The sequence below is a fragment of the Pocillopora damicornis genome, chromosome 1 (assembly GCF_964200805.1).
Source record: "Pocillopora damicornis chromosome 1, jaPocDami1.2, whole genome shotgun sequence".
Lineage (NCBI taxonomy): Eukaryota > Metazoa > Cnidaria > Anthozoa > Scleractinia > Pocilloporidae > Pocillopora > Pocillopora damicornis.
The window spans coordinates 862,017-890,000 of NC_142670.1; the positions used below are offsets into that span (position 1 = coordinate 862,017).

Here is a 27,984-nt window from a genome sequence, read left to right on the forward strand (position 1 = left end):
ATTTTTTGAATACTTTTACAGCGGGCACTGAACGCGTTTAGTGCTTTGAACGTCAGCTGGGCTGAGTCCGCTCCTTACAAGCCGTATCCTCCTGTGCCAACACACGGAATTGAGATCGCTTGAAAGTTATTGGCGTCGGCAACGCGAAGACCCTCCTCCAAACATTGCTGGAGATGTTGCTTATCTGAGGAGCCTGGAATTATGTGAATAATATGAGATACTTGTAAATTACCTCCACTTGTCATTATCGCTGTTCCAGGAGGCTGCTTTCCCAATTGGTTGCATTCTTGTTGCACTAGTGGACCGCTCTGTCTTGCTATGGCTTTGCTTAGGCCTCCGGCGTTATTCATGTTCATGTCCGCGCTGTTGATATTCATGATAGCATCAGTGCTGTTCTCTTGAGTCAAATCACCATTTATCACCTCGATACTGAAAGGGCTTGCAAAAGTTATGCGCTGAGCCACACCTACTTGTGGAGAAAAGGAGTGCCTCTGATGTTCTTGCTGAAATGCCGACAACATTGGAGACTCGAAGATTACGATCCTGACCTTGCGGACACTACGGAAGCTTCCACTAAAGTTTTTCAGGGCCTTAAATATCAGACTGGCCGAGTCCACTGCAGAAACACGGAATGCACCCGTACCAACAGCGGGAATCGAAATGGATCCAAGACTATGCGTCTCTGCCAGCCGAAGACATCTTTCAACACACTGCTGGAGGTGATCTTTATTATTGATGTCTGGAATTAAGTGAATGATTTTCTGCGCAGGGAGATTTCCACCGCTGGTGATCAATGCAGTTCCACCCGATTGCTGTCCGAACTGCTTCAACTGAGTCTCAACCTGTGGCCCGGCTAGCTGTTTCACTGTCTGGCTCAACTTTCCAGCACTGTCCATATTCAAGTCCTTACTTGTTATATTCACTATGGCATCCGTAGTTTCCCGGCACAAGTCGCCCTGCAAGACTTCAATGCTTACACCCGATGTCTCCACCGTATGCTTCCTTTTAAAGAGTATTCCGCTTGCAAAATTTTTGATGGCAGAGTGGCCAATTTTCTTGGGTTGCAGTTTTTCCATCTCTTGTTTGAAGGCAGCGGTTAATGCCTGATCTTGGTTAAACACGACAAATCGGATGTCCCGTAAATTAGAACCAGGGTTGACTCGGCAGAAATTGACTGTTTCATCCAACATGATTCTCGAGGCTGCGTCGCGTGGGAATTGTAGGTTTCCAGTCCCAATGACAGGAAATGCAATGGAGTTGGCTCCAAGTGTCTCGCCTGTTTGCAGACACTTTTGTACGATGGCCCTTAGCGTCTAGCATAAGATGAAATAGAAGTTGTTGAAAATCTTTTCGTTCCAATGTGATCTCAATAGCAATTCTCCACACTGTCTTCTGTACATTTCTTTTGAGTTTTGCGCTAAAAATTTGGCCTTAAGTCATGCAATATCCCCTTATTGATATATTTTCCTTCTTCCCGTCACCTTTCCGGTTGATAAGGGATTGATAATGGGAGGAGAAAAAAAACTGACTGGTCATTCCTTAAAGTAAAAAGGTTAAAAAACTGAATCCCTTTCAAGCTACTTTTAGACTTCCTGAAATCTATTTTCAAGGGATCAAAGTTATCTGAAACTTGAATTTTGTTAACATTTTTCAGAGGATATTAAGAAGGCGCTATGTAGGATGTTCACACCAGTAGTAGTTTCCTTTCAGGATCAGGATCGAGGATGTTTGAATTATAACTTCACGGAAATTACCTTTGGGTCTAATTAATTCTTTCTTAGTGGTGAAAATTTCACATCTAGTAAAGGGTATTGATCATTCTCTTCGAGAATGATCAATCGTATAGATCCTCTTACGAGAGAACAACGAACCGACGCTATTTATTTTATTCCTTGCAATGAATGTGATAACGACTATCGGATAAACCAAACGTCAGTTTGGTACACGTTTGAAAGAGCATCAAAAAGCGGTTTTCTTTTGTAAAAAAGAAAATTTAGCTTTATCGAAGCACACATGCCTAACCAACCCTACAATTCGGTGGGATGTCTAAAATTATTATCACTAATCGGCGTTACCATCAGCGCCTTTGTTTGGAAGCCCGGCTTATTAATTTCGTCCACGCTTCTCTATATCGTGATGATGGCGGCTTACTTCCTGACGCCCATTTTACACCTCGTCAGAAAAGAGTCAGCTAATTAGTCAGCGTATAAAAGGACCTCTGGTTGCAGCGTTTAGATCACCCCTGATGAAAGCACTAGACAGGAGTGTCGAAATATTGGGTCTATGAATTGTAACTTCTCGGTTACATTCATTAAATCTTTAAACCAGAGTAACATCAAACCATAAAGGGGTAAGTTTCTAAAGAAACTGTGGTGCTGCGTCGGTGGGAGAGTATAGCAGGTAATTTAGTGTTAACAACTGGGTTGAAAACGTAAATTAGCCACCGTAAAGGGTAAAAAGGCCTTACGGTGGCTAATTTACGTTTTCAACCCAGTTGTTAACACTAAATTAACTAACATCAAACCATGTCTGACATGACGGAACGTTTGACAATAACCTACATCGGAAATAACATCAAATCGAGTCAGAACAGTCTTCAGTTGCTGTATGCTACAAGAGAATGGATAGGATTCGCCAGTCGGGCATCAAATTTTGTTTAGGCTTTAATCAAATCTAAACAATGACTACTCTTCGATGTATTTTCATTGTTTCTTACCGGCTCCCCTCCACCGTTGTTCCACTTACAACAGTTAGCGTGAATCACGTGACTGACCGAGGAAAAACCACCTGAGACAGTGATGTCACCAACGTTGAGGATTACGGCCTTGGGGCCACCAGCATTGATGATTGCTTTATCGCATGCTCCTTGAGAACTGACAAGTACGTCAGCCTGAAAGACACAACGAAAAAAACATTGTTGATGCCTCATTAACCTCTTAAATATGGTTGACTGTAATCGTTATCAGACTTGGCACCCCTAGTAAGAGAGGCGTTAAATAATGTAACCACACTCTATGAGCAGATGAGAGCTAAGAGAAGAACTAAAATCCATATAAGAGGGATGGTAAGTTTTTGAGCTCGGTAAAGAAATAAAGAAATTTTTTTTTTCGTCTTGTCCCACGCTCGTGACAAGACGAAAAACATCTTTCCTTATTTCTTTACGGAGCTCAAAATCTATCATCTCTCTTATTTCCATCTGCAAACATTACACTATCGACATTGCTGATCCTAGCAGTATGCAGGACGCGTGTAGTATGAACTTCGTGATAGACCTCGTTTACCGTGAAGTCTCTGTGGCTTAGTGGTAGAGGATCGGAGCGCGGAATCCGAAGATCTGAGGTTCGATTCCTCAAGGGGACTCAGAATTTTTTTTCTTTGTCCCACGCTCGTGACAAGACGAACAACATCTTTCATTAAAATCCATATATGTGCCAACAAGATCGTCTAAGGTATTTTCGCAAAATATTCCGCTGGTGTGAAGAAATCAGGGTGTCAATCCTACCTTCTCTGTCCCTATGTTTCCAGGTTTCCACGACACTTTGTGCCTTTGGGCTATTTCCAGGGTAGACGAGTCAGTTCCAGTAGTGGTAGCGTGGTTATCACGCGCATCATCTTCATCGTCGCCTGAAGTAGTAGAGGCTTCAAAAACGGATTCGATGCGCAATTCCTCGTCCCTTCCTCCACGACTTAAACTTTTCTGTACTTTTATGGCACAATCTTGATCTTTTTCCACCAATTTCACCAGCCGATCTCCTTTTCCACTGTCCAAGTATTTTCGAAGGCCCGGCTGTTTCACTTCTAAGGTTTTCAACTCAGTGGAATTTATCAGAGCGTCGATCTTCTTTCTTACACCTTTCAAACCCTCTCTGTTTCCAGAAATGATAAAATCATCATTGTCGTTTCCCTTTTCAATACTCACTACAAAATCTTTTAGCTGATTCTCTATGGTGCGTAGATCTTCTTGACGTTGCTCCAGAAGATACCTTCGCATAATATCAGACGTGCAAACAAAACGTTCCTCCCTAATACAATTGTTTTCAAGAAAGGTATTTAAATTCTTTATCACTTCGGCCACGTCATCACGGAACCCAACTACGTATGTATCGTTCCAGTTGTCCCTCCGCACACGGACAGCCGTTGGGTCCATCTCCTCACACAACCTCAGCCATTCAGATGACTTTAACAAATGCTTGCTTTTCTCGTCCACTTGAACTTTCTCTTCCACCGTCATCATGTTCACAAGCCTCGCCGCGTTGTTTGCATGTGCTGCTGATGATCCCACTATGATGGCGTCTTTCTCAATAACCAACACTGCTTCCACATTGTTTCTTTCCAACTCACATTTGACAGTCTGAAGCCCTTTATCTGAGTTTAAAATCTCCAGGATGCTGACGGATAAAGTTACTTTCTTCTCAACCATGTTTTTCATTAGTTTCTCGAACTCCATGGTTGCCTCAGTATATTGTGACTGGGGACCTTCGAAATATATTTCTTCACCTTTAGTATTAATCTTGATCTCTAACTCCTTGTTCTTTTCTTGGAGTTTCTCGACAAATTTTATCTTCTCCAGCAAAATTAAGCGCCCTTCGGGAACATTTGGAATTTTCTTCTTCAGGTAAGTTTTTCTGGTCTGCTCGCGGTAGATTTCTTCTAACTTCGACCTCACCTTTTCCTCTTTACTTTTCACGTCTGTTCCTAATGAAACGATCGTAACAACATTTGAATCAGGAATAGTCTTGAGCAGCGGGGGATCAACTCCCAAGCAGGTGCGAATGCTGGGAACTTTTGCTACCACGGCTTCCCAGAAAACCTTGTTGACCTGCACATCGCACTTCGAAAACTTGCTGAGGTAATTTTGTACCTGATCAATGCATTCAGATTGCCAGGAATCATTGTCATCTTCCCCATGGTACAGTACTACAGCCATTTTGTTGTTGGGTTTCCATGTGATTTCGCTCTTCTTTCCAGCCAGCGAATTGCTCAGTTCAGCTTGGAATCCTGTGGATGTGACGTATTCCATAACATCAGGATCTACAGCTATGTGCAATTGTTGTGCTTTGGCATCAGGTTTCTGGCTCACTCGAGATTCACTAACCGCAGTTGCAGTAGTTCCTAAGTCACTGGAATCCTCTGCTCCATCAACGTCTCCGTCTTCTAGAAACTCTCGATAAGCTCTAATTGCCAGCTGGGTTTGTTTTATCTCATAAGGTTTCTCTTCATGTCTGGCTAACACCCTTTCCATATCTGTTGATTAAAGCAACGAAGTGTCAGGAATTTCCCTGAAGAAGTCATTTGTCGTTTCACAACACCTCATGACACTTTGGGGTTGTTAGGGCAGAGTAGGTCAATCAATCAATCAATCAGTGAAACAATCAATCGATCAATGTACGATCAGTCACTTATTGTCCTTCTCCTAGCCTTATGTACTGCTCGAGTCTTAAATCGTGAGAACCAATATCTGCTACACATGTTTTAGGATCAGATGTCGATTATTCGTGCCTGAAGGAATTACGCTATACTTATATTTTAGAGATCAATGAGTTAGAAACCTTTTGCATCTTGAAACACAACCACAGCTCGACTACTTTTAAGAACATGGTGAACCTTCTCCACAGGACCCCCCACCGTTTTGAGGACTCTCAAAGTACAGTTCAATAAAATCACGGGTAACGTCTGAAAAGCCAGTGACATGGATGCTTTTGCAAACCGGGACTTGTTGGATGGAAACTTTTGCATCATCCAGACCATTCTCCTCGCATTTGGTCTTTATTTTCGTGAAATCTGAAGAAAACAGATTATATTCTCATCAAATGTTTGTCTTACGTGATCTCCACTTTTGGAGTCTTCCTGAAAGGAACAACACTCATTGAATTACATGTACTGTTCCCAAATAAATTGATTACATTGATCTGCATTATTTTTATAGTATAGAGAAGAAGATCGAAATGTCTTTAAATGGTGGGACACCTAAAACAAAGCATCTTAACTCTTCAGCTACTAACTAAGCATACAATGAAACTGAGCCGGCGTGAGCTTTCATCCCTGATAACTCGCGAACGGATCAAAGAAGAACGATAATGAAATTCATGTTTAATCTTCAAGTTTAATTGAAAGGTACGTACCTTTGATTTCATCAGCCATGGTGACCAAGGCTTTCCCATTCTTCAGCATCTGTACGTCCTTAACCTCTTCCCCACCACACTTTACCTCGATAAAGTTCACCAGTCCGTCCCGAGAGGTTTTTTTACTCAGCCCTCGAATGAGTATTTTATTTCTTGCAAATTGAGACTGACCAGCAAGCCCCTCTTCCGCGACACTGGACATGCTCTGTGCTCGTCTTATCCCAGTTTGACTAGCATCTGTGTTACCACGTCGGTTTCGTGGCCTACCGCGGTCTCCCTGTCTGCGTTTGCTGGGTTTACTTAATCTGAACTTCCCTGCATCCGAATCATCGAAAGAACTGGGGGCCGGGGTTGTACTGCTGGCAAGCTCCCTCAAGGATGTTGGATGCACCTGATTTTCATGAGAATCTCTTCCTCTTCCCTTTTGTTGGTTCGGTTGTCTTTGCATGAACTGAGAGTGATCCTTAGCATCTGAAAACTGATTGCTCTCCTGAAAGTCTCCTGGAGTTTGATGTTGCTCCTGGAAATTGCCACCCCGTCCCCCACTTCCTTCAATACCCTTTGGCTTCGGTTTTGGTTCTGGTTTTGATGGATGCCCTCGACCGCCTGCATCCGAATCATCGAAAGAACTGGGGGTTTTACTGCCTTCACTACCCTTTCGCTTCGGTTTTGGTTTCGGTTTTGGTGGACACCCTCGGCCGCCTTGACCTCCACGTCCCATTTGGGGCTGAAAATTGCCTTCACCGCCAAAGTGCCTTTCCTGAGATCCATAAAGCGAATAATCTCGATTTCCTGCAATTGGGTCCTGACGAAAGCAAGCTCTTTGTCCTCGTTGGTTTCCACGTCCTCTCTGCAACGGAAAGGCGTTTTGATGATCAAACCACTGTCCTTGAGGGGTATAAAAGTGATCATCTCTATACAATTGGGTGTTGTTTGGACCCTGGTAAAACCCACCTCTGGGTCCCCTTTCCGGTCCTGCTCTTTTGTTGCCTCTTTGCCTTGAGTTGTGGCCTCGACAAGCTTGGTTCCTCTCATTTTGATCCGATTTATCGCTATCACAACCATTTTTTCGCTCATCTTGTCGTTCTGCATCGCCATGTTGCCCTTGGGTTTGATTTTTTTCTCTTGGCCTACTTCTATTTTTCTTCCCTCTATTACCTTCGTGTTCAGGGCCTCCGGAAGATTTGTCCCCTGCCACCCAAGCTTGCTTAATAGAGTCGTGTGTTAGAGGATCTTCAAATTTTCCTTTAGGTTTCGTAATCAATGGCCTTCTTTCAGTTGGATTTTTAAAAACGTCCGCAGGATTCTCTATATCTTGAAACTCTTGTAGCTTTTGACGTGCTCTTTCCAGATTTCCTTTCACGTCATCTCGACGGAGAACTCTCTTGATAAGGACTAGTGGCAAACAACTGAATAACTCTTTCAGTTGTTTTGATTTTCGTTCAAATTCTCTTGGGTCTTCTTCTTCCTTCTCCAGCCCTTCATGCTCGTACTTATCGACAGCAGATGAAAAACCCAACTCCATGTCAACATTCTTCTCAACTGATTCACGAACTCCGTCATCCCCTTTGTCAACAAAGTCACTGACATTAAAAGAACCGAGATCTTCATTTCCTTCTTCGCCTTGTTGTTGTTGTTGTTCTTCTTTTTCTTCTTCTCGTTCTTCTTTTTCCTCCTCCTCTTTTTCTTCTTCTTTCTCTTCTTCTTTCTCCTCTTCTATTTCTTGTTCTTTTTCCTCGTCTTTTTCTTCTTCTTCTTCTCCTTCTTTTTCTTCTTCTTTCTCTCCTTCTTCTTTTTTTTTTTCTTCTTCTTCTTCTTCTTCTTCATCTCCGCTGTCTGTAAATGACAAAGTGAGGGACCAGTCAGTATTTACCAATGGTGGCCTTGAGATACATGTTACACCTCTCAAAGTCAACCAACAAAAAAAATTGGATTGGCCAAGAACAATACGACTTGTGTATACGTCTGTAGTATTTTGAGCGTTTACACCACGAAGCTCCAGGTAATCGTAAATAAAAAACGTGGCACCTTCATCGCCAAAACAACAACCCCAGAACAAATACAAAATGGCTGAAAAAAGAGTTTACTAAGCAAAAATCTTGTGGTTCGTCATGTGACCCGGCCCTGTCCGTGCATGACAACGTCGATCATCATCAAGATAACACACGTGATCAGCATGTGAATACCTTCATCCTCATTGGATCACAGTTAGTTGTCATGATGTTGAGGGCCCAATGACCGCAAGTTACTATTGCACAATTTTTCCATTTTGTGGCAGAGAAAAAAAAAGAACACAAAAAAACAAAGGCGTTTTATGACTGGGCTACCACAGGTATCCCAGTAATAATAACTCAATGTTAGCGCATACAGTGGTATGTTGCTCACACCGATCAGATCGCCGCATTAGGGTATGTATCTCGCACCAATCAGAGCGTAGTTTTTGTTCTCTGGTTTGAGAAATGTTCAAATTTCAACGAAGTAATGGGGGATTCGGAGAGAGCGGTTCGCAAAATGGAATTATCATTCAGAATGAGAAATGATGGCTTTTCTGTGTTTATAACGTGTATTTTACCGCGCTTAAGGAGAAATGCGATACTACTGCTGAACAGATGAAAGACATCAGATTATCTATATTAAACGTGTTACTCATGCTTTGAAAATGGTGTATAGTTTTTCGAGAGAAAATGGAGTTCTGTGCCCTGTGGCATGATCATGGTTATTGTTCCTTCACGACGAGAGTGGGTGGAAAAATTTTGAATCAAGTATTGCTTGAGGTGTTGATGAATTGCACCAAACATTTTGATTTGAGCATTTCTTTAACGGCAAGCTATGTTACAATATTCATGATTTGTGGAGTGTGCCGATTATATTTTTCTGGATTGGTTTGCTCGCTGCCATCTCTAGATGAATGTCTGATTGAAATTAACTATGGACGATTTTGTGTGGCTCCTAGTAAGCTTTGTCGCCTCATGTGACGTCGTGTTTGATTTATATGCAATGTTAGGAGGTGTTTTTATTAAACAACGATTTTTCTACGAAAGATGGCAGAGTTTTCTTTTGGGCGGTTTGGTTGCATTCAATTTCATGGTAAACATCGTGGTGTGTTGCTTTCGATGTTAGCAGTTGAACAGTTGCAAGAGTGTTGCAAGGTGGATTTTGTGTCATGATTGGCTGTTGAGGGAAATTATTTGGCTGTTTCGAGGGTAATTTTGAGAACACTAGACGAATGGAAATGTTTTCGATGCCTAGAGAAAGTCAGCTTGTGGAGTCGTTTATGTTTGGCCAAGGACGAATTCAAATACCATTGCTAGCATGTTTATTTGATTCTGTTATCTGGAGTGAATGATTTACGGGGGTAAGTTTAAATGATGTGATCTACTGACGTTGAAAATACATCAAGTCTAAGGAACAGTTTTGATCTCGGTCTGCATTTTTTGTCAACAAAAGAAACACATACCGCCTAAAAAGATGCTAATACGGACCACATGCAAAGCTGTCAATTGTTTCTCGAATATTGCGCGTGTTAAATATTCAAAAGCGACATCTCATTTACATCTACATCTACACCTTCATCTACTTTTAGTAAGTTAGTAAAATCTGTACAGGCATCACGCCAACCGACTCGCGCGCAAAGTGAGAAGACTATATGAAGGCTTGAAATTATATTTAGAACGATTTTGGTAAAGTTTCCGCACAGCCCCATACTGTTGTAAAACAAATCTGGGTAAAATTTCCGCACAGTCCCATACTATTGTAAAACAAATCTGTTTTCCCAATGGCGATGTATTGTTTTATTCATTGTTTTCTCTATCCAAGAACTGAATGCATAATGTAGTATGGGGCTGTGCGGAAATTTTACCCAAATCTGTTTTCCCAACGGAAATGTATGGTTTTTGTCATTGTTTTCTCTGTTCAAGAACTGAATGCATAATGTAGGATGGGGCTGTGCGGAAATTTTACCACGATTTTGATCAAGAAACGGACCAGGAATATTCTACAATAGTGCAAATAACAGTGAAAGCTGATTGCGGAAAAGCGATTGCGTGACGCTCGGTAAGTTGTAAGATGACATGTTATCACATACCAGGCGTAGAAACACTTTAAATTCTCAGTCTGCATTTTGTACCTTCTCTGCAGTCTGCAGTCTACGTTTTGTACCTAGCGTATATTTTGTATCCGGTCTGCACCCTACATTCTGCAATTTTTTCTAACAGGTATCCGTGGCACCAATACAGTATATTTGTGGTTATAGCTATTCGCCAACACACACAACCGACCACAAAATACCCCTGAGTGAGTTAATTCGACATTTTGGTTATTTTCCGCGTAAGAAATCTTTCCTTTTGTTAAAATGTAGACATTACTTACAATGTTTTAATAAATCCACCCACCCCAACTGAAATAACTCTTGCATGCATAACATGCCTATGATATATTTAGCTTGCCTTTTTTTTAAAGGCGCACGGTGCATTTAATAGTATTATTTTTTCTCGCCTATTTTACATTTTCAGTTCAGGGAAATAATTTTTTCTGCTTCTAGCTGATTAAAGCAAGCTCAGACAGAAATATTTATTTCCTGGTGTTGATATCAATTTGTTTGTGTTTCAGACTTTCTGAAAATGCTGAATTGATTGTGGGCAAAAATAATTACACTCGTGTTATGACTTCCGGTTTACGTCGTGCAAATAACATGGGGGATGTCCTTCCGATGAGTAAAGAAAATAAAGATTTTTCGGATTGTGATTTATCAACCAGTAACTTTGCGGACTCTATCATCTCAAGAGGCGTCATTCCTTGATTGTGAAGTTTTTAGCTGCTCTGTTTCTCTAAAGTGTTCTTGCATCATAAGTTTACAAGTGCAAACAATTGCTTCCGGATGCTTCTACCCTTCGAGATCGCTGTGCTTAATTTTTATCAAATTTGTCAAATCACACACATTGAGGCAACAAGCAAAAATTGCTCTTTCACGTTATTTCTGGAACTAAAATTCACACATGAATTCGAGAAATGTGCGAAGTCATGATCACAAGCCAGGCGTAAGTGCAGTGGTGCGTAAATACAATTTCTACAGCATGCGAGCTAAAAATGTCTCGATCGGTCGCTTTAACGCAAGATTCAACCAGATTACACTCTAAATCCATTTATCACTAATCTTCACCTAAAACTAGAGGTACAAAATCTACTGTCCAACAATCACGAGTGCAAACGCTCGTTTAAGTGTACAAGAATATTATCGGTTTGGTTTCAATTTACATTCATTGCACACTTTTACACACTTTACACACTTTATTTTTCTTTTTCTTACAAAATAATTTAGATTATGTTGACCCGCAGATAGCAAATTTGCTATTCGAGGCGGGTCAATCATCAACAAACATTATTTACAATATATAAAGAAAATTAAAAACTAAATGGTTAGATATTGTTAAATTATAAAGAGAAGCATAACTGGTAAATAGATCAATAGTTGTTCAATAAAGTATAAAAGCAAATAAATTAGTACTGAAAGCAATCGGATTAATTTGTTTTAATTATGCAGTCCTTAAGTTTAGAGGAGATCTTTTCAACATCAAGATAAGAATCTTCATTATCTAGTATCTGAAATAAAGACGTTTTTATTTGTTTATTAAAGGAATGTTTTGATAACGTTTTGAATTCTTTCGGTATCTTATTCCAAATTTTGACACCAACGAGAAAGCCTTTTTTTGTAGGTTAAGTCTAGAGTACTTTGTACTAAAGAGCTGCGATTTGGATGATCGAGTATTGTAGGTATGAATATGAGATGTTTTAGTAAATAGTTTCAAAATATTAATGGGAGCCCTCTGGTTGTGCACGTCAAACATAAGTTTACTTACGGCTTCATAATATAGGAACGTAACAGGCAGAATTTTTGCTTTGGCAAATAAAGGGATGGCATGCTCTCTTCGATCGGTGAAATAGATTAAGCGCAAAACTCGCTTTTGAAGAACTAAAATCTTGTTTAAATAAGCATTTGACGCATTGCCCCAGGCAAGGAGTCCATAAGTTATATAAGGTAGAATTAATGAATTGTAAATATTTACAAGGACAGATTGCAAATTGCAATTAATAATCCTTACCGTAATATGAGTATTCGTCATCCATTGTTGATGAGGTGCGAGCTTGAAACTTGACCTTGATGACTTGAGGAATTGGCGAATGCTGAAATAGAAAAAAGAGAGATCTTTGTAGCTGCTTACTCAAAGAATACAATGCAAATGAAAACAGTAGAAAGTAAGAGTATGATGCAGTTTCAATCGCAAATATCTTAAGTTTGCTATGAATCACGGAAGGCAGCTTCATCTCTAAAGCTGTAGAAGATTTTGTCTTTTTATCAAGTAGTTAACACTAGCAGTCGTATATCATTTTTGAGGGCTTTTGAGGAAAATTAATTCCTTGCATTTTCTAGGACAAAGCCAGAAAATTGTTCAGCTCGCGAGAACTTAAGTTAGTTGATAAATCTCTGAAAATTGTGAGAAATTATTACAACAAGATGATTTACAAGGAATCCAGAAAACTCACCGTCAATCTTTACAGTTTTCAAGCGAGGATTCCTCTTCCTTTCCCGACAGAAACGCTGTCATAAAATAACTCATTCGTATGCATTGCACTTTTAATTTGCATGAAACCGTACTTCCGGCTTTCTTGGGAACCGTGAGGGGATAAAGAGGCTTGGGAGCAAGCCAAATTAAGACTTTCCTTTCCGGGTGTTTCGCATGAATCCAGTCATTTTCAGCAACTTGTTTTTTAAGACACAGAGACTGACAAAACAGCACAATCAAATTTCACTTTCTTATAAACAGGAAATTAATTAGATGTGAGCGAAATGGGTAACATCATCACAAAACGAGAACTGGCATTGTGGTAGCCAAACGCACCTGCGTACTGCGTAATCTGAAATAAACTTAGGCACTGCATTGCAAGAAAAACGATTAAAAGTTTATTTATCATTATAGTTGGGATCACGACATTTTTGTTGCATGAACAGGTTTTAATTAGTCGAAGAAGATGTTTTGGAGAGCTCGCGCAGGAAATGTTTCGCCGGTCGAACCAAGATTGTTACCTAAAATAATTGTAAGTTGACGTGGTCGTTTTCTTATACGATTTAGAAAAAAGAGAAAACGATCCTGTTCATTTGAGGCTTTTTATATTTGAAAGGATAAGCCCGAACGTAATATCCGGGAAGAATTTATTGAACACAGAGACCTTAAATTAAGGGATCGATGGAATATTTCGGACACATCCCGGAACTCGAAAGATGATTGGTACAGATTTGCTGTGTTCTGTGACGTCATTTCGACTTGATTGCGATGCGTTGGTTCCCAGTCTGTCAGAAGTGCTGTTGCTAGGCTACAAGCATTAACAGAAGTATGGAGATAGGATTGGTAACCAGTCAAAGAAGAAGAAAAAAGTTCTGATAACCTTGAGGAAATAGATATCGATAGAAAAAACAAAGCATCTAGATGGTAAAAACAAATAAGACTGTAGTTTGTAAAATTCCAAAGTTCTTAATATCCTACAAAGAAAATAAGGTGCTTTGAACTGAAATTTTTCATGAACAGATAATATTCCTATGGCCACCCTGTGATTTTTCTGAATGGGTTTTTAATGACTTACCGAGCGATTTGACGCCCTAGTCGGCTCTACTAACTTTGAATATTTCGTTCATACTTTGCTAAATTTTTCTGACTATCTCTGTCACGCCACTATGTTCACGCTGGACAAGAATGACACCTGCACACGTGATCAATAACTTAACGTCAATAAATTTGGCGAATCTCTTGAGATTGATGAACTGTGTTTCAGAGAGCTTAACAACATCTTTGTGTTCGATCTTTTGAATTGTGAAGGCGTCTGCGAGACCTTTTCGAATTCTCTCTTTTAATAGCGATCTTTGTGGGGCCAGCAAGTTATATTTTTATTTTGTCCTCATTTGCGGATCTGGCGTGAGTCATGTGCCACACGGGACTTCTTTGCGGGTGACTCTTTTCGCCGCTACTCTATGGACCTGACTTGTGGCAATCGATACTTGTGTGTGGACTGCACAACCCCTTTTGTCAATGTGGACAGCATTGTTTTCTTGAACATTTTGCGGCTTGGCAAGCGACATGCGTTTGGTGTTTGGATGATCGTCGTGATAAAAGATCATCTGAAAGTCAAACACAATATCAGGTATCAGGAACACCGTACAATTTAATACTACATAAAGTCGAGTATGCCTGGAAGCTAAGGAAATACACAGAGTCGAGGCTCACCAAAAAGCTGTCGTGTGAGATAGTTTGTCAATACGAGTGTGGCCTTTTTTATTTTAACTGTAGTTCTTGCAAAGTCTTGTCACACAGGCCTTCTTCGCAGCCGCTCTTTTGAGACATTTCTGAAATGATGAAAAATGGTGAAAAACCAAGAGAGGAATATTCTATTGTCGTTTACTCTGCACGTAAGATTCCAAATGTAACTTTTAAACATTTTTAACTTAAAACAAGTTATTGACATTTTAGCAAAGCTTATTCTGTGAAGCTTTCGATAATAACTGATTCAACTTAAATCAAGCCTCCCAAAGTGTATATTCTCTGTAAAACTCGCTCAATTCTAGAGGTAAAATATTGTTTCTGTGGTTGTAATGAAAAAAACATGTGACGACCGTCACGCAAAGCCTGTGGAAGAGTGATGCGTGACTGGCTCTCCTATCAAACTTTCCTTCATACACGATCAGATAGCCTTGTAAAGAGAGCAAATGACAACGCAATGATCAGATAGGTTGCTGCACTACAATAAATCAGCGGGCAAAGGCAGAGTATCAACTTCAATATAAAATATCAACGCTAGTGCTGATAGCAAGATTTAGCAGCAGTGCTGGTGAAGTAAAGAAGTCAAAGGTCAAAATCTGTCTCATAATCATATCTAAGAAAAATATTACCCCGATAGTTCGCCATCGGTCTCAGGTCAGCAAAAAATTTTTGGCGAAGGTTTATAAATACCTCGAGAAGTCTGACTGTGTAATGACCATCGCCCTTGCGGTGGCCTGAAAAACCATACGGCAACTGCGATGACAAAAGATTTACTTTGTTACACGTGCTTTAACTCGGATGAGCTTGCTGAATAGCTGGGACGGTACAAAATGTGGAAAAAAAAATTAAACAGTCCCCTTGCAAAGCAATTATCATATAGATATCTAGATATTTTGGTTTATAATTGCAGAATCGGTCACAGTAGTATTATAACTACAGAGGTGAATCATTACACGATATCAAACTACGTATACAAATACACTTAAATTTGTTTTGAAAATGGTGGATGAATGACCTTATGTTATACGCCTGTATTTACCTGTGAAAAGCTGATTTCTTTTGAGGTTGGCAGAAACAGATAGGGACCGCTTTAAAGCCGATAAGGAGTAAGTTTGGAATCAAAAGATTCCCTTCCTTTGCATGCTGGTATTACAAAGTGTCAACCATTCAGTTTTGGCGCGAAAATATTCGTGACAAGTGGTGCCGCTTGCTTATCACGCAATATTTACAGTCGCACGCTCTCTCTTAAAGAACAAGGGTTACTCTGCTCGAAAGACTTAAACTGCAGTTAAAGAAATTTGAATAGGAGGTCCTCGACTGAGTGTTCTTATCTGCTGGTAGGACTTTCGCTCATCGCGAAAAACTTAAGATATTGCCCCAGAGCCACTAGTTGAAGACGAAAAAAAACCAACACGTTCATTTTTCCTTCTCTATTTTATTTCAGTAAATAAACCTGTTCGTGAAACCTAAACGTTGGTAATACTACACCACAATTCTGACCAAGCTTTTGGCTGCCAACTAAATAATAAATGCTTCTCTAGTATAGGTTTCTTTCCAGTGAATCTTTTACTCCATAAATCAAAAGTCATCATAGCGACTTCACTGTCATTTCTCAAAAAGCGAAAAGGTACGCATGTTTTTCGAAATTCACTACTTTCGGAAGTTTTATTTTGGGTAGAAAATTGATGCAACAAAATATTGTTTGTTAATCTGGCGGTAAAAAAGAAAATACCGTTATGAAAACTTAACTGGAGAACAGTAGAACTCTTTCTAGTGAATTTCCAGTGAATCTTTCCAGTGAATCTTTTACACCATAAATCAACTGTAATCATAGCGACTTCACTGTCATTTCTCATCAAGCGCAGCAAAAAGGTACGCATGTTTTTCGAAGTTCTCTACTTTCGCCAGTTTTCTTGGGTAGAAAATTGATGCAAAAAAATATATTATTTGTCAATCTGGCGATAAAAAAGAAAATACCGTTATGAAAACTTAACTGTAGAACAGCAGAACTCTTTGCTTTTCCAAGCGGGAAAACGGGACAACGATTCAATTTATAGGATGAAGAATAAGCCTTTAGTTAAGACAGCAAAGAATGCTATCGAGAAACTATTACCAACATTTATATGATGTTCCCTACTGCGAAGGATAACGATTTTCTGCAATTTATATACTATTAGCTGATAAACTAAGTTAAACTATGAAGCATTTCAAGCCTTTTTGGCCTTTGACTCTGTTGTTTTCTGAGTAAAGGTCCATGTGGTCTTCAAAAGGTTATAAGGTATTCAGGGTAACACTGATTATCAAAGAAAACAACAAATTTGCTGGGGCTTGATTGGTCATCTACCACAGAATCGTAAAGAATTTCAGGTTTCGATGGATTTTTCGGTGGAGGCACAATCATTGAAGAATCTCCAACGCAATACTGCCCCACGAGGACCTTGGCAAGGTACATGTGGCGACTTCCATAACCACCACCCCCAGCGAATCCAACAGAGTATTGAGCGTCTCTAGCGAAATAAACACCGCGTCCATAGACCGTGCCTGAAAAAAAGAATGCTTAATTAAGAGAAAAAGTACCAACAAATCATACATTCGGTGAAGTTAATTGTTATGAAAAAGGCAATTGGATTCTCCTCATATTATTACAGCTTTTATTACCATATTTGGTTCCAAATAGTGATTCGGCCAGAGCTCGTGCAACGTCTGAGTGACTTGGTAGGACAGGCAGACAAATAAATGCAAATAATTGTGGCCAAAACACCATCAGTTCAGCCAAAAAAATGCTTTAACCCTTTAAACCCTAAGAGTGAATAGCATCTAATTTCTCCCTACAATAACAATCTTAAATCACACATTAAGGTCATGAGAATAAAGGAAATGGTCACCAAAGAAGGAACCTTTTGATTAGCGAACAAATTCTCTGTTTCAGCACCTTAGGAAATGTTTAAAGAACAGTATGGAGAATATGCATACTGATGTTAGGGTGTAAAAGGTTAACTACTCAGGACCAATCGCTCGAAAATACTGCTTAAATGCTCCTTTTTCTCACGCGAAGCTTTCGAAAGTAATGATCCTAGCAGTATGTGGAAGGCGTGCTACATTTTAGCAACTTGAATACCCTGCTCATCAAAGCGTCTGTAGCTCAATGGTAGAGCGTTGGAACGAGGAAATCCGAAGGCCTGAGGATCGATTTCTCATACGCAAACGAAATTTTTCCTTAATCCGACCCCGTGACGAGATGATTAAAGGTTTCCTTACGTTTCAATGACTTACCATTAGCCCCACAGAGGCTCCTGTTGAATCCTTGTGTGTTGATATGGTTGATATTTTTAGCATCCGTCCCATGAAACAGCTCTCTTTCATAATTTCCTCCAATATCTTTATCCATTTTCTGTTTTCTTACCATGTAAGACTGATACAGATGAGGATTCTGTATGCGTTCAATCTTCTGAACTTTTAACGCACCGGCTGTAGCTTGAAACTTACCTACGACATCTTGATACTCAGGGGAGCCGGGGTGCAATTTTACTTTATGTACTGTAGAGTCATGCCCGGGCATTGGTGCCCAGTGCTTTGGTAGAGGAATTCCTACAGAAAGGACCAAAAGATTAGAATGTTGAAGTGAAAACCCATCTACCGAGGTCAAATTTCAACATCCAAGTATATTTTTCAAGCACGACACAAACAAGATCAACAAGGAAGCTCATGAGAGACATTATAGGGCAGCTTTTCTGAATATTCCCAATCTGTACAACATGTTTATAACCTTAAACGTTCCTTGGGACATGAAATATCTCTTAGTCCTTTCTTACGGACTTAAGCTTATCGAAACATCTTCATCAAAAGAGATGCATAGCAACTAACCTTCATCAGCACCCTTCACCTTTCTTGTCAGTGTTATTTGTTCACCAGACGTTTGTCCACGTCCAGAGTTTCCCTTCAAGTCGATGACAAACTTTTCTGCGCGTAAAGAAACTTGCACTGTGTGCTCATCTCTGCTGTGGGCCAACTCAATCTCGGCATTTGCTTTCGGAGCAAACTCTATTTTTATGCCCTGTATTTCATAGCTCCACTCTACGTTCTTTGAAAGCAACTTCGCTTGTTCTTTCTCCTGTTTCTTCTTCATCCTCTCGTTGATCTCTTTCCAGATCTCCCCGACTATTCCAGCCACTTCGGTTGGTCCACCACAAACGACAATGCGCTCCGCGTCACCCTCAATTTCAAGTTTGACGTCACAGTCTTTAGCCTTTCTTCTCAGGATATCCTTCTGCTTATCGGAAAGCTGACTGACGACGTCACATTCGACTTCTTCTATTGTACAAGCGTCAGAGAAACCTTTCTTCAAGGATTCCACGGCTTTTCCCACGCCCACCTTGTCTTTGCCAATCACAGAAATTCTTACAGAATATTCATCCCTTTGGCCTAGTGCCTGCCTATGTCCGCGTCTTCTGGTTTGCCTAGCCGCTGCGTTCTCTGAGTCACTGTCTTCTTCAATATCTTGCACTGGTTGTTTCTGCTCTTGTAGAAACTCCTGCATCATAGAGGCCTGGAACACAACTACTCTTACTTTTTGAATATTTTTACAGCGGGCGCTGAATGCGTTTAGTGCTTTGAACGTCAGTTGGGCTGAGTCCGCTCCGGTTAAGCCGTATCCTCCTGTGCCAACACACGGAATTGAGATCGCTTGAAAGTTATTGCCATCCGCCACACTAAGACCCTCCTCCAAACATTGCTGGAGATGTTGCTTATCTGAGGAGCCTGGAATGATGTGAATAATATGAGGTACTTGTAAATTACCTCCGCTGGTCATTATCGCTGTTCCAGGAGGCTGCTTTCCCAATTGGTTGCATTCTTGTTGCACAAGTGGACCACTCTGTGTTGCTATGGCTTTGCTTAGGTCTCCGGCGTTCTTCATGTTCATGTCCGTGCTCAGAATATTCACGATAGCATCAGTACCGTTCTCTTGAGTCAAATCACCATTTACCAACTCGACTGTCAAATGTGAGTTGCCAATTTGCTTGGGTTGCAGTTTTTCCATCTCTTGTTTGAAGGCGGCAGTTAATGCTTGATCTTGGTTAAACACAACAAATCGGATGTCCCGTAAATTAGAATCAGGGTTGGCTCGGCAGAAATTGACTGTTTCTTCCAACATGATTCTCGACGCTGTATCACGTGGGAATTGTAGGTTTCCAGTTCCAATGACAGGAAATGCAACGGAGTTGGCTCCAAGCGTTTCACCTGTTTGCAGACACTTTTGAACGATGGCCCTTAGCGTCTACAACAGATGAAATAGAAGTTGTTGAATGTTGGTGGCACGGACAGTTGGTGGCAAGATGGGACCTGGTAAATTCCCTTATTCCTATGTGATCTCAATAAAAATTCTCCACACTGTGTTCTGTTCATTTCTTATGAACTTGGCAGTCAAAATTTGGCCTTAAGTCATGCAATATCCCCTCGCTGATATTTTTTACCTCTGTCCGTCACCATTCTGGTTGATGATGAACTGATAATGGGAAGAGAAAAAACTGACTGGCCACTCCTTAAAGTACAAAGATTAAAAAACTGAATCCCTTTCAAGCTATTTTTAGTCTTCCTGGAATCTGTTTTCCGGGGATCAAAGTTACCTAAACCTTGAACTTTATTAACATTTTTCAGAGGATAATGAGAGGGCCCCAGGTAGGATGTTTACACAAATAGCATTTTCTTTTGGGATCAGGATCAAAAATGTTTGGATAACAACCTAACAGAAAGTAGTTTAGTAGTGAAATTTCACATCTCAATTTGTTTTTTTTTTCTAGCAAAATCTCTGCTCTTACCAATTCTACAAAATTTCTAAAAAGGAGTTTCATATGATATTAGAAGTTGCAAGTTACATTATGCAATAATCCTGCCGTTAAATATTCGATTGATCATTCTCGAAGAATTCGGAGAGGAGTGAGGTAAACTACATCGGAAATATCTAAAATCGAGCCTGAGTAGTCTCCAGTTGCTTTAACCTACAAGAGAATGGATAGGCTTCGCCATATGGGCATCCAACATCGTTTAGCAAAATCTTACAGCAAATATAAACAATGATTACCCTTCGATGTATTTAAGAGAGGTCCTTACCGGCTCCCCTCCACCGTCGTTCCACTTACAACATTGAGTGTGAATCACATGACTGACTGAGGAAAAACCGCCTGAGACAGTGATGTCACCAACGTTGGGGGTTGCGGCCTGAGGACCACCGGCATCAATGATTGCTTGATCGCATGCTCCTAGAGAACTGACAAGTACTTCAGCCTGAAATACACAACCAAAAAATGTTGATGATTTATTAATGGTGGACTGTTGTCGTTATCAGACGTGGCACTCTCAATAAGAGAGACGTTGAATAATGTAACCACAGTCTAAGAGCAGACGAGAGCTAAGTGAAGAACTAAAATCGATTCATATACCAACATGATCCTCAAAGGTATTTCCGTGAGATATTCTCCATTTGTATAGAAATCAGTGTCAATCCTACCTTCTCTGCCCCTATGTCTCCAGGTTTCCAGGACACTCTGTGCCTTTGAGCTATTACCAGGGTAAACGAGTCAGTTTTACTGATAGTAGGGTAATCATCCTCAGCATCATCATCGCTGTCGCCTGAAGAGGTAGAAGCGTCGGATACGGTTTCGAGGCGCAACTCCTCGTCTCTTCCTCCTCGACCTAAATTTTTCTTGACTTCTATGGCACAATCTTGATCTTTTTCCACCGATTTTACAAGCTGGTCTCCTTTTCCACTGTCAAAATATTTTCGAAGGCCTGGCTGTTTCGCTTCAAAGGTTTTCAACTCAATAGAATCTATCAGAGCGTCGAGCTTCTCTCCCACACGATTCAAACCCTCTATGTTTCCAGAAATAATAAAATCATCATCGTCTTTTCCCCTTTTAATACTCACTACAAAATCTTTTAGTTGATTTTCTATGGTGCGAAGATCTTCTTGACGTAGCTCAAGAAGATACCTTCGCATAAAATCAGACGTGCACAAAAAACGTTCTTCCCTAATGCAATTGTTTTCAAGAAAGATATTTAACTTCTTTATCACTTCGGTCACTTCATCGCGAAACCCAACTACGTACACATCATTCCAGTTGTTCCTACGGACACGGGCAGTCGTTTTGTTCATCTCGTGACAAAACTTCAGCCATTTAGATGACTTCAAAAAATGCTTGCTTTTCTCGTCCACTTCAATTTTCTCTTCTACCGTCAACTTGTTCACGAGCCTCGCCGCGTTGTCTGCATGCGCCGCTGAGGACCCCACTATGGTAGCGTCTTTCTCAACAACGAACACTGCTTCCACGTTATTTCTTTCCAACTCACATTTCACAGTCTGTAGCCCTTCATCTGAGACGAAAATCTCCAGAATGTTGCCGGATAAAGTCAGTTTCTTCTCAACCATATTAGCCATTTGTTGATAGAACTTCGTGGTTGCTTCAGTAAACTGCGGCTGGGGACCTTCGAAATATATTTCTTCACCTTCAATATCAAACTTGATCTTCAAATCCTTGTTCTTTTCTTGGAGTTTCTCGGCAAATTTTATCTTCTGCAGCAAAATTAAGCGCTCCTCGGGAACATCTGAAATTTTCTTCTTAAAGTAAGCTTTTCGGATCTCCTTAGTCTTCTGGCTCACTCGAGATTCATTGACCCCGATTGCAGTAGCTTCTATGTCACCGGAATCCTCGGCTCCATCAACGTCATCGTCTTCTAGAAACTCTCGGTAAGCTTTAACTGACAGCTGAGTTTTGTCAAACTTATGAGGTTTCTTTTCATGTCTGGTTAACACCCTTTCCATATCTGTTGATTGAAGCAACTAAGTGTCAAGAATTTCCTTGAGGAAGTTGTTTGTCGTTTCACAACACTTCATGACACTTTAACTTGAGAGAGACGCACAGACTTAGAGCGATGGGGTTATTGGGGCAGAATAGTTCAACCAATCAATCAAGCAATCAAACAAACAATCAATCAATCGATCAATCAAATAAATGAACAACCAATCCATCAATTAATCAATTACTGATTTGTCAAATATAAAGCTCAAATCAGTGCAACTAATATTTACTACACATGTATGAGGATCAGATGACGATTACTCGTGCCTGAAGGAATTACTTATATCTTAGAGATCAATGAGTTACAGACCTTTGGCGTCTTGAAACACAACCACAGCTCGACCACTTTTAGGAACATAGTCAACCTTCTCCACAGGACCCCCACCGTTTCGAGGACTCTCAAAGTACAGTTCTATAAAATCATGCGTAATGTCTGAAAAGCCTGTGACAAGGATGCTTTTGCAAAGCGGGACTTGTTGAATGGAAACCTTTGCATCATCTAGACCTCTTTCCTCGCATTTAGTCTTTATTTCTGTGAAATCTAAAGAAAACAGATTAAATTCTCAATAAATGTTTGTCTTGTGTGATCTCCATTTTTGGAGTCTTCCTGAGAGGAACAACACTCATTGAATTACTTGTACAATTCCCAAATAAATTGATTTCTTTGATCTGGATTATTTTGATTGTTTGGAGAAGAAAATCGTACTGTCTTTAAATGGTGGGACACCTAAAATAAGGCATCTTAATTCTTCAGGCACTAGTTAAACATAAAACAGTTTTAATCAATGGAAAGTTAATTTCATATAATTTGAAGTAAGTTCATCGCTTAAAACTGAGAGCATGAAACTGAGCCGGCGCGAGCTTTCATCTCCGATAACTCGCGAACGGATCAACGAAGTACGATAAAGAAATTCCTGCTAACTCTCCAAATTCAATTGAAAGGTACTTACCTTTGATTTCATCAGCCATGGTGACCAAGGCTTTTCCATTCTTCAGCATCTGAACGTCCTTCACCTCTTTCCCGCCACTCCTTGCCTCGATAAAGTTCACCAGTCCGTCCGGGAAAGTTTTCACACTCAGCCCTCGTATGAGTATTTTATTTCTTTCAAATTGAGACTGATCAGCAGGCCCCTCTTCCACCACACTGGAAATGCGCTGTGCTGATGTTGTGAGGAGGAAAACCAACGATTTAAGTAGGGCTAGATAAATTATGCCAGTGTAATTTTGGGCATGATGCCACAGTTACGGAGCATTGAACATAATGCCGGTATAATGAATAAAACTTATTGAAAAATCTCTTGATGCTACAGTTCAACAAGAGATTAAGAGAGAATTTTTCTGGAGACCGCGTGAAATCAAAAAAATGTGGCACATGCCTAGAAAAAGCCCTACCTTCATGCTTCGCTCAAAGATACCTTAGGGTAAGTCTATAAACGTGGTATAATTTTTTTGTTCAGAGCTGTTTTTATTTTCTAGAAAATCACCAAACACTATATCGAGCCCCAACCGCCATAACAGTGGCCGAAATGAAGCCGACGAGTGGGGCAACAAAAACGTTATTCTTCAAAAGCGCAAAGGAAAGCAAGTCTTTCCGAATATTATCTATTTGTATACGAGGTATTAACAAATGATTTGAATCTAATAACGGGATTATTGACATAACTATGAATTATTGGCGAATATTTGAAAATCGCCAAAATTTGATTGATTAAAAATTTCATTTTGAAGCAGTTTTTCAATAAAAATTTTTCCTACTCGGTATAACTCGGAATCACTTGAGATGAGCATTTCTGAAAATTGGAAACGATGTTCTTTTCAAGGATATAAAAATGAATTTGGGGCTCTTAATTACTGCGAAGAAATAGCCCGATCTATTTCGTGCAAATCGCAACGCCGCCGTGTAAACAACCGCAGATAATCCAATTATTCTTTTATTATCGAAGCCATAATTTCCGCAAAATCTTACCGCTTTGAGCTGTGCTTTATCAGAAACTCAATATGTTACCCTTACCTTCTGAAAGCAGTGATTAAAGAGTGATGTTTCCATTATTTTTGTTTCAAATCGCCATGTTCACTTGAAAAGTATTTACAACGTCCGGCTTGACCATTTACAATACTCGGAGCTGTTCATAAATCATCGCAAACCATCGCAACTCTTGACTTATTTCTGCTTCCATACAACTCCAGTATATACAAAAGTCTTTTTAGCACGATAAACCAAGATGCTTTGATTGCTTACAGTTTCAGTTAAGAAACGTTTGGCTCCCCAAATGGCACAACGATGTTCACCAACGAAGTCGTGTGACATCACTCATGTTTGTCACGCAATCACGCTAAACGTGCACAGGACACCCAGACAGGCATTCGTCTGCAGACATCGCTGTACCGAGTGCAGGGCCAACTAATATTTATTTCTTAGTCAGTGTTATGTTTTAAACAAAAACCTGCGCGAATTCACTTAAAAAACGCTGTAGATCTCTTTTGACTGTTTTGAATCAGTGCCATTCTGAAAAACTACTTTTTGACGTTTTCGTAAATTTAGTCACCCCCTGGTACTGACTATACATGCGTTGTTATCGACTCTATTTCCACGACTTCGCGCTTGCAAAGATTCTATTTATCAATAGGTACTTTAAGCATGACGTTTAACGGCAAACGGCAAACGCAAGCTTGCCTTTCATTTTGTTACCTATTTATGGAATTCTTAAAAAAATCCTGCACAAAAAATAAAATAAAATAAAATAACACATCACGACAAACACAAACCTACTTAATTCCGTGTACACACGCCTAGAGACAGACGACAGAAACTGAATTTTTGACGTTCGCGGGAAAAACAAACGTCATGCGTAACCTCTCAAATGACGAACTTCCCAGTTATCTAAAACAACTGGAAGTTAATTGTCTAGTGCTCCGTGATTATATACATCACCTACGTGTCCCTAGTGGATCGATAAGGTCTACCATGACCTTCAGTGGTAGGCAGACAGGTTCCACGGTGAGGTGTTCTTTTCTAATGACACTGGAAAAATTCTACCGACTATGTAAACAGAACAACAGACTAACAATTTCGTGCTTTATCTAAGCACTTTGAACGTTAAACTTCACTAAAAACGTAAATCTTCGAGTCACAAAGTCGGCCGCTTGTATCAGGCCGCGAGACATTACGTGTTATTTGATATCGCCTGACTGTAGGTCATTACAATTACATTTTTTAAAGCTTTGGACTTACACAATCTCTGTTTTTGGTTTTTGTTGTTGTTGTTGTTGTTTTTTAATTTTCCTTACGATAGCGTGCTCATCAATTTAAACCTTTCGATTTTGTACCTTGATTGCTACGATGATAATGGCCATCGCTAGAAACGTGACAGTTTTCTCAACTCGAACTCGGAAAAAGTTGTTTCCCGTCCCTTAATCAAACAATTAATCGGCCATTCTTTGAGATCCCGAATTCTCGACAAGACAGAGGCGGCGTACCCTCGGAGATTCAAGAAATCAGGAAGTTCCTCCATACCAGCTAACTGAATGGGTTTTATAAAGCAAAAAAAGAAAGAAAGAAAGAAAGGAAGAAAGAAAGAAAGAAAGGAAAAGAATACAGTGTCATATACTTTAGGTGTTTTCCTGGTCAATGAAACCAATATTCAAGCTACATGTAGTTCGTCACTGCTGACAGGTACAGCTAAAACAAAGGGCTTCGATCTTGCTCACGTAAGGCTGCTTACGATGAACGGAGATATCGAGATACCGAAATATTGGAAGGCAACTTGAATAGCGATGCCCGTGCTAAAATGAGATCGACTTCCGATTCAACATCATTCACGCCCACAGCCTGTTTGTGTGCTGAGATGTCTTTCTCACATAAGCGCATAGGGACTATAAGAGAAGCTTTTCCTGCAACTCGACTTCGCTTATCTTGGGAGCAGCATCCCCCAACTAATCTTTGAAAGGAGCAATTGATTTCCATTTGGTACGCTTACCTCTTAAAAATATCGGCGGCCAAACGAAAACACCATTTTAGTTTGCTTTGGAAAATTTATGGCGCGACGCTCATTATATGGTTAGAAACTGTGCCTAATCTAATTTATTTTTTTAGCGCTGAGTATTTTATAGAGCTAATCCCAATTTAATTTTTCCACTCCTGCACCTGTCTACCCTGCAAGCCGTCACAATTTACAAAATAAGATAACACATTTTTTTACGTCGTTAAAAATTAATGCAGTGAAATTTCCTCTATGCTGTAGTAACATATACCTAATTCATTTAGCAGTCTAGGGTGACGCATGAGTGGTATCGCGCTTAAAAAATGCAAACAACGGTAATTTTAAATTCTGGATTTAAAACTTTTTCCCGGAAATAAAAAATAGGGGATAAGAAGGAAAGAAAATAAGAGCGTATTGGTAACCGAGCCTCCTTTCGAGTGACATGTTATTGCGTGACACCATCGCAAAAGACGAACGTCAATGATTCATTTCATCTGTTAGGATGCTCTGGCTCGTTCTATAAAAAACAAACTTCCATTCTTATTGTGAAAGGAAGACTTGTAAAATGTGAGTGTTCCAACTGAAATATGGTTATAACTGTCCAGCAATGCGACGTTTCCGGCAGGAACCTTCGTGAGATGTTTTCAATGTGATTTGGTATACACCGCCTGTAGTGCTGTACTATCGAAGCTGTTGTCAAGTCTCTTTATAACAAGATTGAGGCAAGGAACCAATCTTAGAAAGGTGTTTTTCGCCAGGTGAGCCTAAGAAATCCAGTTTACAATCTAGTATAGGTCAAAGCGATGAGATTTTGTTGGAATTATGGCTTCGATAATAAAAAGCCTAATTGAATTATCTGCGGTTGTTTACATGGCGGCATTGCGATTTGCACGAAATAGACCGGGCTACTTCTTCGCAGTAATTAAGAGCCCCAAATTAATTTTTATATCCATGGAAAGAACATTCTTTCCACTTTGTAAAAATGCTCATCTCAAGTGATTCCGAGTTATACCAGGCAGGAAAAATTTTTATTGAAAAACTGCTCCAAAATGTAATTTTTAATAAATCAAATTTTGGCTATTTTCAAATATTCGCCAATAATTCATAGTTATGTCAACAAGCCCGTTATTAAATTCAAATCATTTTTTTAATACCTCGTATACAAATAGGTAAAATTCAGAAAGACTCGCTTTCTTTTGCGCTTTTGAGGAATAAAGGTTTTGTTGCCCTACTCGTCGACTTCATTTCGGTCATTTTATGGCGGTTGGGGCTCGATACAGTGTTTGGTGGTTTTCTAGAAAATAAAAACAGCTCTGAACAAAAAAATTATACCACGTTTATAGACTTACCCTAAGGTATCTCTGAGCGAAATATGAGGATAGTGATTTTTCCGATCATGTGCCACCTCCCACGCGGTGATAAAAAAAATTCGCTCTTAATTCTCTAGCCTGAGTTAAGTCAACAATGATCCTGCTTTTTTTGTTTGAACTTTAGGAATTTGATCCAGAGATATGTTTTGATCTAAACTAAGCCTTTTACTCTCAGCAAGCTGTATCTGTTGGTGATAGGATTGGAGGAGGAGACTGAGGGGCTTTTAAAACCTAAGCTATTATTACGAATTATCGTTTGTAATGATGACGCTCAAAAGTATACGGCTCAAATTTTTTAGTATAATTTATTTGACCCTTAATTTAAGTAAAGACCACAACCACTCGTGGTCATT

At 39.9% G+C, this 27,984-nt stretch overlaps 2 protein-coding genes and 1 long non-coding RNA gene across 3 annotated transcripts in view; all 3 read right to left on the reverse strand.

Moving 5' to 3' along the window:
- Positions 1–74: 74 nt before the first annotated feature.
- LOC149051214 (uncharacterized) lies at positions 75–5,617 on the reverse strand. The gene is made up of 4 exons (XM_089207075.1): positions 5,550–5,617; positions 3,503–5,244; positions 2,717–2,890; positions 75–1,313 (listed from the first exon to the last, which is right to left on the reverse strand). Exons 2-4 carry the CDS (start codon positions 5,240–5,242, stop codon positions 75–77), a joined length of 3,153 nt encoding a protein of 1,050 aa, XP_089063201.1. The 5' UTR covers positions 5,243–5,244; positions 5,550–5,617.
- A 5,964-nt stretch (positions 5,618–11,581) lies between these two features.
- Positions 11,582–12,716, reverse strand: LOC113669357 (uncharacterized). Its single transcript, XR_016186920.1, has 3 exons — positions 12,663–12,716; positions 12,221–12,302; positions 11,582–11,720 (listed from the first exon to the last, which is right to left on the reverse strand). It is a non-coding gene; the product is annotated as an uncharacterized LOC113669357 (long non-coding RNA).
- Positions 12,717–15,843: 3,127 nt separating this feature from the next.
- LOC149051215 (protein mono-ADP-ribosyltransferase PARP14-like) overlaps positions 15,844–27,984 on the reverse strand; it is a 13,551-nt gene continuing 1,410 nt past the window's right edge. The window contains exons 3-9 of the mRNA XM_089207084.1: positions 23,232–23,441; positions 22,592–22,822; positions 20,934–22,246; positions 20,537–20,710; positions 18,293–19,703; positions 17,702–18,016; positions 15,844–16,969 (exon numbers count right to left, since the gene is read on the reverse strand). Coding sequence (XP_089063210.1) covers positions 16,692–16,969; positions 17,702–18,016; positions 18,293–19,703; positions 20,537–20,710; positions 20,934–22,246; positions 22,592–22,822; positions 23,232–23,441 — 3,932 coding nt within the window. The 3' untranslated portion in view covers positions 15,844–16,691. The remainder of the gene's footprint in view (positions 16,970–17,701; positions 18,017–18,292; positions 19,704–20,536; positions 20,711–20,933; positions 22,247–22,591; positions 22,823–23,231; positions 23,442–27,984) is intronic.

Excerpts from the sequence above, each read along its gene's own strand:
- LOC149051214 (XM_089207075.1), bottom strand. The coding sequence starts at position 5,242 with ATGGAAAGGGTGTTAGCCAGACATGAAGAGAAACCTTATGAGATAAAA. Across the intron at positions 2,891-3,502 it reads GAAACATAGGGACAGAGAAG|GCTGACGTACTTGTCAGTTC; the intron begins GTAGGATTGACA and ends TGTGTCTTTCAG. Across the intron at positions 1,314-2,716 it reads ACAACGGTGGAGGGGAGCCG|ACGCTAAGGGCCATCGTACA; the intron begins GTAAGAAACAAT and ends ATCTTATGCTAG.